Source organism: Pipistrellus kuhlii, unplaced genomic scaffold (assembly GCF_014108245.1).
Source record: "Pipistrellus kuhlii isolate mPipKuh1 unplaced genomic scaffold, mPipKuh1.p scaffold_m20_p_2, whole genome shotgun sequence".
NCBI lineage: Eukaryota > Metazoa > Chordata > Mammalia > Chiroptera > Vespertilionidae > Pipistrellus > Pipistrellus kuhlii.
Window position 1 is genome coordinate 161,202,380 of NW_023425515.1, and position 14,276 is coordinate 161,216,655.

The window sequence follows — 14,276 nt, forward strand, 5'->3', positions numbered from 1 at the left end:
GTTTTACCTCTCTGAAATCTTAAAGGACAAACTATTGATTTATGACTATATCTTTAGACATTCAGGACTTCTCACACATTTTCCTACTGTAACTAGTCTTTTATTACATGACGACATAACCCTAAACTCCCTCTATATTTTGTCATGACAACAACAATGCTGAATTGGTCTCATTTCCAACAGGGCTCTAGATATGTGTAACAGGGACTATTGGTGGCTGTTGTTTGGAGTCTAATGAACTTTATGCAGTAGAAATCTCTAATAAGTCATTGTTGACAGATTGGGAGGTCTCAGATGGACACAAGCAAGATACTGGTTCAAGCTTCAAAAGAAGAGAATGTGTGTTTGAGTGTGACCATGTATACACTGAGATGCCCTACAGTGTGAATCATGAGAGTCCCTGCTGGGCAAGCACAGTGCCCACCTCAGTGGCTGATGAGAAGTCACATCCTCACTCTGGACTCTAACTTACAAAATACCTCATCTCTGCTAACCTCTTGACCATAATTACTAAGGGGTCAGATTAAGTCTCTTCTTTAGGTAACTCCTTCTTTTTACCCCAAATGTGAAAATTATTTTAATTTCCTAAGGATTTCAGAAAACAATGACAATTGATGATACTTCCAATGACAGAAGTAAGAGAGTTATCACAGGCAAAAAAGTAAAGTACAAAATTCAATTTTGTAAAGTGATATTTGACAGGGGATTTTCTTCATTTAGAAGTTTGGCTGCTACTTAGATGTACTTATGCTGCTGTCTCTGTTACTAGTGGTGACTTGCCTTGGCTTGACTTGAGTTTGCTCATTTGAATCACCACTGTGAGTGAGATGGTTGCCAGTACAGCTCTGCCTTGCTTCGTTCTCTTTACATAGCAGCAACATTATCAAGGTGGTGCTTTTGGGAACATCCAGGAAGCAAGGACTTGTTCAAATTTTGAATGGATTAAGTCATATACATGTGAGTAGTCTAATCCTCTTATTTCAATCTAGCAGTGGCCATTCTCAGGTTCCATTCTGTATTTTTTTTTTTTAATATTTTTTTACATCTAGTTTTTCTTACTATGCTGGCTCCTGCTCTGCTCTAAAAAAGGAAATTTGTTATGGTCCCATTTAGGGAAAGCTCACAGGGGTAAACTATTTGATTCCATGAGTTCAGAGCTACCTAATTTCTGGGAAAAGCAGATGCAGAAAATAAGTTTGCCTTCTCTTTTATCAGATAGGTTACAGTCACTAATATAAATAGGACATGCAAGGAAATGTATCCAGGTTCAGAATAAGAGCAAGGGATACTCCTTTTTGAGACAATGATTCATTCTGATATTTCCTTAAGGTCATCATTTAAAAGGGTCTCCCTCAGATTTAGGGAGTTGTCATATTCAGAAACTTAAAGGCCAGCTGTCAGGATGCCACAGTGTGTTGATTTTGAGGCAGGCCATTGTAGTCAGGACACATTCATGCTCTCCTCATGGAGATGTATGAACGAATAACAAAGAAATATATAATATATAAAATATGTCCTATATATGTAAGAAATATATAAAATAGGGGTCTGTTATTTATTTATTTATTTACCTTTTTTTTAAAGTTTATTTTCAATTTCATTTACATTCAATATTATTTTGTATTAGTTTCAAGTGTACAGCATAGTGGAGAGATAGTCATATACTTTATAGTGTGCCCCTTAATATTTCCAGTACCCATCTAGCACCATACATATTATTCTAATGTTATTGACTGTATTCTCTATGCTGTTTTATGACTACCCATGACTGTTTTGTGACTACCAATCTGTACTTCTTAAACCTTTCATGAAGCTTTTCACTCATCCTGCACCCCTCCTCCCCTCTGGCAGCCATCAGCCTCTTCTCTGAGCCTATGAGTCTGTTTCAATTTTGTTTGTTTATTTTGTTTCTTAGATTTCACATATATGTGAAATCATATGGTGTTTGTCTTTCTCTGAGTGACTTATTTCATTTAGAATAATACCCTCTAGGTCCATCCATGCAAATGGTAAGATTTCGTGGTTTAAAAAAAAAATTTTTTTTTAATGATTTAGTAGTATTTCATTACATATATGTACCACAGTTTTTTTTTTGTTTGTTTTTTTTGTGTGTGTGTGTGTTTTCTTTTCTTTTTTTTTTTTTTTTGTGTGTGTGTGTGTTTAATAAATTGTCACTTGGGTTGCTTCCATATTCTGACTATTGTAAATAATGCTGCACTGAACATAGGGGTGCATGTATTCTTTCAAATTAGTGTTTTGGGTTCTTCAGATATATACTCACAAGTGTAATAATTGGTTCATTGGGCAATTCCACTCTTAATTTTTTGAGGACCCTCCATACTGTTTTCCATAGTTATTGCACCAATCTGCATTCCCACCACTAGAGCACGAGGGTTCCCTTTTCTTTACATTCTCGTCAACACTTGTTGTTTGTGGATTTATTGATGATGTCCATTCTGACACGTATGAGGTGATATCTCATTATGGTTTTAATTTGCATTCTCTGACAGTTAGCGGCATTGAACATCTTTTCATGTGTCTCTTGGCCATCTGGACATGTGTCTATTCAGGGAAAGTGTTTATTCATGTTTTCTGTAAGGGCATGTTTTTTAGAATAGCAAATCTTCTGATCATGTTTGACTTTTAATATTTCAATTATATTATTACCTAGTCTCCCTTCTATCCCCACCATTAAAATTATGTGGAGTATGCTTGAACACTTCCCCAGCAAGGGAAAAATTTGATATCCTATAAAATAAAAGAGCAATATGCAAATTGACCATACCTCTGCTACACGCACCAGCCACACCCACCAGTCAATCAGAGCAAGTATGCAAATAAACCCAACCAAGATGGCTACAGCCACAGAGAGCAGGAGGGAGGCTTGGGTTTCCCCAGCAATGGAGGAAGCCAAGCTTTCCACCTGCCCTTGCCAGCCTAAGCCTCTAATCGAGGCTATGAAGTTTCAATTATAGAAGGTAAACAAATTCCAACAGGAGACTTGGTTCTGCTCCAGGCTACAAAGTTTCAATTGTAGAAGGGAAATAAATTCCAGATACCAGGGCCTCCACTTGGGTCGCCAGAGGGCATGGCTGGCCTGCAAACCACCACAGGCCCCTCGTTCAGGCCACCCCACACCCCAAGGGAACCCCCCCCCCCCTGATTTGGGACACCCTTCAGGGCAAACCAACTGGCCCCCACCCATGCACTAGGCCTCTATTCTATCTAATAAAAGAGTAATATGCAGATTGACCATCACTCCAACACACAAGATGACTGCCTCCATTGGTCAAAGATCCTGCACCCATGTGGACACAAGATGGCCAGCATAAGATGGTCAGCAGAGGAGGGCAGTTGGGAGGGACCAGGCCTGCAAGGGAGGGCAGTTGGGGGCAATCAAGCCTTCAAGGGAGGGCAGTTGGGCAGGACCCAGGCCTGCAGGGAAGAGCAGTTTGGGGGGAAAGGGAGAGGCCAGGCCTGCAGGGGAGGGCAGTTAGAGGCAAGCAGGCTGGCAGGGGAGCAGTTATACATCAATCAGGCTGGCATTCAGAAGCGGTTGGGGCAATCAGGAAGGCAGGCAGATGAGCCACTAGGGAGCCAGCAGTCCTGGATTGTGAAAGGGATGTCTGACTGCCCGTTTAAGCCTGATCCCACTGGGATTGGGCCTAAATGGGCAGTCGAACATCCCTTGAGAGGTCCCAGACTGGAGAGAGTGAAGGCTGGGCTGCGGGAACCCCTCCTCCATGCACGAATTTTGTGCATCAGGCCTCTAGTAACTATTATTGTCTTCATGTCAGTAACTGGTTATAAAGCTGTAAATAGTATTTATAACTTCTTTCATTTTCTAATCCAGATTCTCCTTTTCCTCACTTTAGAGAATCAGAGTTCTTTACTGTTAGGAGACTCTAATCTTCATTCCTAAAACATTTGAGTCTTTAGTGATCTTGCCTTTATTCATTACTTTGGTCTTTAATTAACATCCTCTATTCAACTTGAAGTAATTGGATGTTTTCAAGAGAATCCTTTGGATTCCAGGCATAGTCTTCTACTTTGAGAGTGTCTGTTACTTTTTAATAACTGGATTTCAATACATTTTTGCTTATTGATTCAGTAGAATAGGAGCCCAAATTTGCCAAATGGCACTCTCAACTTCCATGTTGCCAGGGAAATATTGCTTATATTTGTGAAATTATTCCTCCCTTAAGAAGACCTTTAAACTGACAGAGCTCAAAATTATTGGAATGGGAAGCAGGGGTTCAGTGAATGGATTATTGGGTATGATAGTAAGAGAACCTCTCCCATTTTTGTCTTTTTAGTCTTGAACCTATGTGTTTTGGCAATTGAATTAAAAAGCACCACATATAAATCATTTATTCAAAGATAGACTGATTCTCATGGGGTAGTGTTATAGCCTTGCAGATGGTGCTTTCCAGCAAGCACCATACCTGAGTCTTCAATAGGACATGGCAATAACCTGTAAGGCCAGCTGCTTCTGTGTAAAGGAATATATGATATGATCCATCAATTTCATAAGTATGAGCTCATTACTGTACTTTTTATGCTAAAATTAGTTCCTTTATTAGAAACCATTTTGACAACAATAGCGCATTGTTATAAATTTGTTCTTGGTGAATCTGGCAGAAGCACTGCAGCCAAGGAAGGCAAATGCGTAGACGGATAATTATCCATCTTCAATTCAGGAAGGACAAATTGTCCTTTTCACTATGGTGGCAGAGGTCCAATGTAATCAATTAGTGAAGAATGGTTTCTCACCCAGAGGAATACTTGAAAACATGGGGCTTAATGTTTAACCCCTGCCATTGGTAATTGGGCAACCAGTGATGCCAGTAAGCAGAAACTGTGGAGAGGGAAAATCCATCTTGTTGAGCTCATACATAGACCTCATCGCATAACAACAGCAGCTTTGAATATAAGCCCATTAAACAAACACTGGGGTTGTTCATAAGAAAAAGTTGGTTTACATCCACAGAATGGGGCACCTTGTCCATTTGAGTATTGAGAGCTTTCATTGCAATAGGCAACCTTGAATAACCATGCAAAGAATTTATGAACATTTTCATACTTCATGCTCATTGTGAGTGGTACATTCACACAAAAACTTTAATAGACTGTTATTAATCTTCCTACGTCATCTACTTCAAGATTCTGACCAGTTAGCCAGTCTATCAGTTAGTATTATGAGCCAGTATAGATCTTTATGGTCACTTAGTGTCTCATTATGAGGCATCTAGTCTCTACCAGAGTGCAGGGATAAGCCAGAAGCTGATTCTCTCAAGGAGAAAAGTTAATTGCTGAAGATGGCCTGCCTTTCCCTCCCCAAATCTGTAGAAATTTACACGGTTATTCTTGAAAATGAGAGACTCAGACAATCTGATTTCAAAGCTCAACATACACTAATCAAGACAATATGGCTATTGCTGTAAAGATACACAAATAAATTAATAAAAGATAGCAGAGTTAATAAATAGACCCAAATTTTCTGCACTTTGACCTTTATAAAAAATGTGTTATCAATATATACACCTATCCCCCTGTTGATACAACACTGTTTTGATTAGTATAGCTTTCTAATACATCTTGAGATTAAATAGGGTTGGGTCTTTAACTTTATTTTTAAAAAGTATTGGACTTTTCCCATATAATTTTGATTACATAATTGCCTCAAAATGACATGCATGGATTTGGGGTTAAATTTAGTTTATAAATAAATTTCAAAATATGGACTTATAAACAATACTGAGTCTTAATATAGTCTACTTAGGTGGGTCTTCTTTAATTTCTAAGATGTTTTGGAATTTTCATTGTAAAAATTCTATACTTATTTTATTAAATTTATTTGAGATGTTTAATTTTTATATTATTGTAAACTATATTTTTAAAATTTAATTTTATAATTATAAATTATAATATTGGAAATAAAATTTATTTTATTTATTGGTGTTATTTCCTGTACTCTTATTATATTTATTTGTTAGCTTTAGGGTTTTGTTTTTATGTAGATTCCATGGGTTTTTCTATACATATATTCATGTCACCAGTTAATAGAATAAGTGTTATATTTTTCTTTCTGATATTTATGCCTTTGCTTTTGCCTTCTTACACTGGATTGGATAAGTACAATGCTAAATAGAAGTAATGAGAACAGACACGGTTGCTTTAGGTTCTGGCTTAACAGTAAGTGTTTAACATTTCATCATTAAGTATGACATTAGCTATAGGTTTTCTATAGATACCTTTTCTCAGACTAAGAGAAAAGAATAATAAATATAAATATAAATAAATAATAAATATTATTCTATTTATATTTTGAAAAAAATTGTTATGTGTTGAGTTTTGTGAAATAATTTTTTCTGCATCTGTTGAGATGATCATATAAGTTTTGTCCTCTATTTTGTTAATGATGTAAATATTCTGTTCCACTTTTTTTTTTTTTTTTTTTTTTACCTTTCCTTCTCTTTTAAGTTCAGTTTGGATTCTACAATAGTTTTCATTCTTCAGGTTTACTGCCCCCCCCCCCCCTTTTTTTTGTGGAGTCCTGTCTGTGGTCGATCCATTTAAATTAACTCTTAAAAAACTCTTTATCATTGAAAGTATTACGTATGTCCCCTTTTCCCTTCTAAATTAACTCTTTTTATATAATATCATTGAATATACTCAATGCTACTAAAGTGCTAGTACTCCTAGGCCCTCTCAGTGGACATAGATCAGAAAGAAAGGAAAAAAAAGAAAGGAAGGAAAAAAGGAAGGAAGGAAGGAAAGATGGAAAGAAGGAAGGAAGGGAGAAAGGAATTATATACGTATATAATTTTATTGTTCTCTATATATCTATGAATATGTGTAGATATGTGTGTCTTCTACACTAATAAAAGAGAAATATGCAAATTGACTGTACCTTTGTGATACCCTGCCAGCCAATCAGGAGTGATCATGCAAATTAACCCAACAAAGCTGGTGGGTTAATTTGCATACACAGGCGTTGAGCGGCTGGGGGCATTATAAACCACCTCAGCTATTCCAGGCCTCTGTGCAGTGTGGGAAGGCAGAAAGGTGACTTTGGGCCGGAATGAAGGTGGTGCCGGCAGCCAGGGGAAGGAAGGCCCATTCTTGCATGAATTTTCATGCACTAGGCCTCTAGTATCTACATAACTTAAAATATATATATATGTATTTGCCAAACTATTACATGCCAGCCATACAAAGGAGAATATTGGAGAAAACAGGAGTTGCTAAAGTAACCCATCTTGTAGAAAGACACTGAAGATTGATCTTCTGTTGATCTAAGATGATTATTTGGTAAAGACTTTCTAGTGTACAAGACACAACTGTGTTCAATTGTATATAGGCACCGTAGTTTTCTTTGTTTTTACCTTGTCCTTTGCTATGTTATGACTCAATGTGGATTTGTGTTTCTATAAATTTTATTTGTGTGACTTCATGTTAAACCTTGAATAAATGCTTCCTTATATAAAGATAGATAAACATGCACATATATTTATACATTTATTCTCTATCTACCTATATATATTAAAACCCATGCCTTTAAACCAATTATTCTAACTCTAACAAAAAGTCACAGAATCTATTCTAGCTTTCTTTCAATATTTATAGCTCCTTTCTTATACTGTAAAAAGCCTGGCTCCTATTATCTCATTATTTGTTGTCTTTTTAAAGTTCTTGACTGATTTTACTAAGAGGTAATGATAAGCAAGTTATTCTGGAAGGTTATATTTTTTTCTTAGTATTAATTTGTTCCTTAAATGTTTAATTTGATTAAATTCACTAGTAAAGTTATGTGGGCTGTTAGTTTTCTGTATAAAAAGATTTTAATTATAAATGTAATTGCTTTACTAAATATCCACTATTTATATTTCTTATGTCATTTTTATTTCTAGTTTCCTATTTAATGTACATCGTGAATTTATTGTCATAAAATGTTCACAATATTTATTTAATTTCTACCAGAATACCCCCTTTACACAAATGATATTGGCAATTTGCTTCCCCACATTCTTTTTTGCTGTTTTACCAAAGATATATCAATTTTGTTAATCTTTTTTTAAAAAACACATCTTTGTATTTAATTGATTTTTCTCTATGTTAATTTTCTATTTCATTGATTTCTATTCTTGTTTTTATTTAATTTCTTCTACCTTCTAAAAGTTTGTTTTGATTCTGTTTTCCAGCTCCTTAAGGTAGAAGCTTGGACACAAAACTCTGGGGAGGGAAGGCATGTATGGGGGGCTGGGCAATGGTATATGTACACAGATAATAATTTAATAAAAAAAACAACAACAGCAAAAATAAAATAAAAAAGTAGAAGCTTAGACATGAATTTAGTCCTTTAATTTTTTCACATAGGCATTTAAAACTACAATTCTCTATCTAAACTCTGCTTTAGCTGCACCTACATATGTTGAAGTGCTGTGTTTTAATTCTCATTTAGCTCAAAATATTTTCTAATCTCTTCTGAATTCTTTTTGACACATGGGCTATTTACAGTAGTAATGCATTGTTTAAATTTCAATTATTTGAATATTTTCTAGATTAAAACAGTGGTTTCTATTTTACTTTCCTAAAATAATGGGACTTATTTTTTAGGATTTTAATTGCTTCGAATTAATTGTGACTTGTTTTATGTATTTGATCTGTCTTGGTGTATGTTCAGTTTCTGGGTATAATCTTCTATAAATATAATGTCAATTTTTAATAGAATTTTAAAAGTCTTACCATTATTGTCAAAACCAATTAGGCTCAGTGGATAGAGTGTAGGCCTGCGGACTGAAAGGTCCCAGGTTCAATTCCAGTCAAGGACATGTACCTCAGTTGCGGGCACATCCCCGGTAGGGGGTGTGCAAGAGGCAGCTGATCGATGATCCTCTCTCATCGATGTTTTGAACTCTCTATCCCTCTCTCTTCCTCTCTGTAAAAAAATCAATAAAATATATATATATATATATTTTTAAAAAGTCTTATCATTATTGATTTCAGTTTACTTTTTCTGTCAATTACTAAAAGAGGAACATTAAAATCTGCAACTATAGTTGGGGATTTGTCTATTTCTCTTTTTAGTTTGGTCTTTTGAATCTAATTAGGAACATACACTATTATGATTGCTATGTTTTCTTGATGGGCTATATTTTCATCATTATGAAAAGTTCCTCTTTATGTCTGCTAATATTTGTCCAGAAGTCTGTTGTTTGACAGTTATAAAGTAAGATAGTGATATGTTTGCTGTTGAGATGGTATGTCATTTTTGAGATTTTACTTTTAATATTTTTATCTTTATATTTAATATGTTCCATTTTTATCCACTGATGAAATGAACTGTGAGAAACATCCTCTTACATGTCTACATGGAAATATGTGAAAGAGTTTATATACCCAAATATCTCCTTAGTATATCACAGATACATGAATCCTTAAGGTAATGCTAAATTAAGAAAGTACATTCCAAAACAGATGAGTTTATGTTCACTTCTACCTATTGTAAATGATTGCTCCTATTGTCCCAATCTTCATCAATACTCAGTATTATTCAACTTCTTTATTTTGCTCATTTGATGGGTGAAAATTGCATTTACCTGCTTAGTAGTGAGATTATGAATGTATTTATACAGATTTATCTGTTCAGTTCTACCCTTTGATGAATTTCTTATTCATACAATTTAACTATTTATTTATTATCGATAGAATAGCTATTTAATTTAAAGTTGTAAAATTAATTTTCATATATATTTTGTACTTTGTGAACTTATTAAGAAATCCTTTTTACTCCAATGAGACATAATCCTAGGGTTGTTTTTTTTTTTTTACATTTTTTTTTTTCATAGAGTGAGCTATTTTCTTCAGGGATCTATCTTTGTTCAACTGATATGTAGTTCTACCTGTTTTAGTCAGGTTTGTGGAGGGGAACAAAAGGCAGATTTAGATTAAATTCTGGAGATAATCAAATGAAGAAAATGTTTATTCAAGAGTAACTGGAATTAAGTGAGCTAACAAGATCCTCAAGATCTGGCTAATGATGAGTTATCTCCCCTCATCATGAGAAACAAAGGAAAAGCCAAAACCGGTTTGGCTCAATGGATAGAGCGTTGGCTTGGGGCCTGAAAGGTCCCGGGTTCGATTCCGGTCAAGGGCATATACCTTGGTTGCGGGCACATCTCCAGTAGGGGGTGTGCAAGAGGCAGCTGATCGATGACTCTCTCTCATCGATGTTTCTAACTCCCTATCTCTCTTCCTTCCTCTCTGTACAAAATCAATAAAATATATTTTAAAAAAAATTATGAACTGCTGGTTCACAGGTCAATACTCAAGTGCTGAGCCACGCCAACCCAACAATAAAAATATTTTAAAAAAAAGAAAAAAAAAAAAAAAGAAAAAGGAAAAAAAGTGTTGCCAAAGCCTGAGAGATCCAGAACCTTGGGTGATGGGCCATGAGCTGGCTCTGTAGTTGTAGAGAATGAGCCCATTGGCTGAAGTGTGGACCAAAATGAAAGGGAGCAGGAAAGAGATCGCCTGGCCTTTTCCCAATCTTTTTTTTTTTTTTTTTTTTTTTTTTTAAATACCGGTATGTCTTTTTAAATTGCTTTTGAGAGAAAGGAAAAAAGAGAGGAATAGAGAGATAAAACATATATGAGAGAAGAACATTGTCCTGACTGAGTAACATCATTGATCAGCTGTCTCCTGCATGTCCCCTACTGGGGATCAAGCCCACAACCTGGGCATGTGCTCTGACCATGGATCAAACCAGTGATCTCTTGGTTCCAGAGTCAACACTCAACCGTTAAGCCACACCCAACTGGGCCTTTTCCCAATCTTTAGTTCCCTTTCTATGGCCCTCATAGGCAAGAAAAGAAAGGACCCCAAATTATTGAGTTTGTAGAGTCAGCTATGCAAGCTACAAAGGAAGGAAAAGAAGGGTAAGAATGGATCTGAAGGTACAAATGGAGAAAGACCAGCTTATGCCACATATATCAAATGCTGCAGGTAGTGTTTTTGACTCTCTATTCTGTTTCATTTGGATTTGAGTTTTCTAATACCAGGACTACTCTGTGTGTGTGTGTGTGTGTGTGTGTGTGTGTGTGTGTATTTTCTTCTACTATAGTTAATTAATATTTAGAAGAATGAATTGAAAAAGTTTGTCCTATAATTATCTTAGCTATTAGTAAACATTATTTCCCCCCATAATTTTGAGATTAAACTATTTTATTATTTCTAATATTCTGATAGCACTGTATTAGAACTATAGTGAATCTATATATTAATATAAGATAATTTAAAATGTTAATATTTTTTCCTCCCTGAATATTATGTAAATATCCAATTATTTAGGTATATAAAACATTTTTAAAACTCCAATGAGAGCTCACACATTATTAAATTAATTTAGTTAAGCTGGAGGAAAGGAGTACGATTTTTAAAAAATGTGTTTCTATTTGTCCATCATCTTATCACTTTCTATGTAAATTATATCATCCACATTTATTAATTTTTCTTCTTCATTTTTAATATTGCTTCACTGACATCTTTATTTTCTAATTTTGTTAGATTAAAAACTTTACTTAAAGAGAAAAATTCAAAATAATTTTCCTTATTAAATATACTTTTTATGGAGATGTCTATAGGTAGCCTTTATCAACATAAATATGATCCTTCCTATTTTCATTTTCGAAGACTATACCCATAATGTATAATCTTACCAGATACAAGATTCCTAAGATACTTTATTGTGAGTTTTCATCACAGAAAATTTAAATGATTCAGTCTTATGATACATAATGAAAACCTTGCTTTACGCTCTATTTTCAAGGAGAGGCAAGTCAAGTTAAAACTTGTGCTTGAGAATTGTTATTGAATCCTGATGGCAAAAATGAGTTTGAACAAAGTCCTACACACTGGGTGGGGTTGCCACCTTCAGATTTTTCTTGCGAAGGGATGTATATACATCTTAGACTAGAAAAATAAGCTGTTGTACAAAGGAATTCATTGGGGTGTATGTTACATATGTGTTTAAGGGTGTGAGGAGGCTATCCAAAATATCCGGAAGGAATCTAGGTTTTTAACAATCTTGAGAAGCTGACCTACCAGTCTTGAAATGTATGTCTTTGGCTTTCTTTGATCATGTTTAAGAAAAACTTAAAGATAAATATTGAATAGGTATAAATAGCATTTATAATGTATTTGCATTAAAGAATAACAATAAACTGAATAACCATGTAACTGCAACCCAAATTGATTTAAGAAGAAAAAAAAGAAGACATAATTTCATCATTAAACAAGATGAAAGAAGACCAAAGGTGGGTTTCCAAAGTTTACAAAGGTGGGACAGCTTTGTAAAACTAAGGACCCAGGCTCCTTCTGTTTTACTTGGTGCTCCATCTTCTTCAGCCTATGTCTTCCAGTTCAAAATTCAAGATATATATATCCTTCATATATATGAAGGATAGCTATCAGGATGATATTCAGTCTGACTCGAAGGAGGAAGTGAAGAAGGTGTGCCTCCTTCCTTTAGGAATTAAAGAATATTGTTTACAGTTCTGTTTGCATTGCTTTGGCCAGAAATCAGTTATACAGCTTCACCTTGCTACAAGGCATCTGAAGTATAACTTTGTTTGAGTTGTTCAAGCTCCTTCATATTCACTGGATGTTCTTTACTAAGGAAGGAAGAGAAAATGATTCTGTTTAAGAGACACTAGTGATTTGTATAATAAGGATTAATTAGTATATTTTAGATATTCATCCTTTGTTAGTAGTAGGTGTTTTAAATGTCTTCTTGTATATTAGAACTTGCCATTTTACTTTCTTTACAATACCTTTACATAAACACACTGCTAAATTTAATGGAGTTGAGTTTTCCATTGCCATTTTATTTATAGTTTGAGAAATTTGTCCATATTCCAATTTCTTAAAAATATATTACTATTATCTCCAGATCCATTCATGCTGTTCCAAATGGTAAGAGTTCCTTCTAAGTAAAATAAGCCAGAGAAAGACAAATACCATATGATTTCACTAATACATGAAATCTAATGAACAAAATAATCTGATGAAAAAAATAGGATGAGAGGCATGGATCCATGGAACAGACTGACAATGTCAGAGGTCAGAGAGGTGGGGAGGACCGGTGGAAAGGAAGAGAAGAGGTTAGTCAAAGAACATACTTTTTAAAAAAAAATATATTTTATTGATTTTGTACAGAGAGGAAGGGAGAGAGATAGAGTTAGAAACATCGATGAGAGAGAGTCATCGATCAGCTGCCTCTTGCACACCCCCTACTGGGTGTGCAACCAAGATACATGCCCTTGACCGGAATCGAACCCGGGACCTTTCAGGCCCCAAGCCAACGCTCTATCCATTGAGCCAAACCGGTTTTGGCGAGAACATACTTTATATGCAACAATGTGGTGAAGATCCAGGGGAGTTTGGGGTGGGGGCTGGATGGAGGTGAACATTCCCAGAGGGGAATGAGGGACATCTGTATTAGAATCAACAATAAAAAGAAAAAAAAGTATATTACTATAAAAATTATTCAACATTTTTATAGCTTTGACTTAGCTTATTTATAGCTTATAGATTTAGAATAAATCTATTCTCTATGCAGCTGTCTCAGCACCTTTCATAGAAAGTAATTATTTTCTTAATTGATTTGCAATGCTACTTCTATCATGGATCAGGTTTCCATGTGTGTTTGGGTCTATATTGTTGACTTATCTATACATCAATTTCTACATTAATACCACAACTCTTTCTTATTACAATAATCCTATCTAATAAAAGATTAATATGTAAATTAACCATCACTCCACTGCACCCACAAACCACACCCACCAGCCAATCAGAGCAAGTATGCAAATTAACCCCGACCAAGATGGCTATAGCCACAGAGAGCAGAGGGATGCTTGGGTTTCCTTGACAATGGAGGAAGCCAAGCTTTCCACACACCCTGGAGGGCCCGGGCCTCCACTCAGGGGTACAAAGTTTCAATTGTAGAAGATAAATAAATTCCTGATACCAGGGCCTCCTCTTGGGTTGCCAAGGGGCATGGATGGCCTGCAAACCACCACAGGCCCCTTGCTCAGGCTGCCCCATACCCAAGGGAACCCCCACTCTGATCCAGGACACCCTTTAGGGCAAACCAGCTGGCCCCCACCTATTCACCAGGCCTCTATCCTATCTAATAAAAGAGTAATATGCTGATTGACCATCACTCTAACACACAAGATGGCTGCCCCCTTATGGTCAAAGATCCTGCCCCC

General features: G+C 35.5%; 1 protein-coding gene across 1 annotated transcript in view; it reads left to right on the plus strand.

The window, feature by feature from the left end:
* The window catches only part of LOC118723110 (selection and upkeep of intraepithelial T-cells protein 1-like), a 124,397-nt gene that overhangs the window by 79,323 nt on the left and 30,798 nt on the right, over nucleotides 1-14,276 (plus strand). Inside the window, exon 2 of the mRNA XM_045583823.1 lies at nucleotides 873-957. Coding sequence (XP_045439779.1) covers nucleotides 873-957 — 85 coding nt within the window. The remainder of the gene's footprint in view (nucleotides 1-872; nucleotides 958-14,276) is intronic.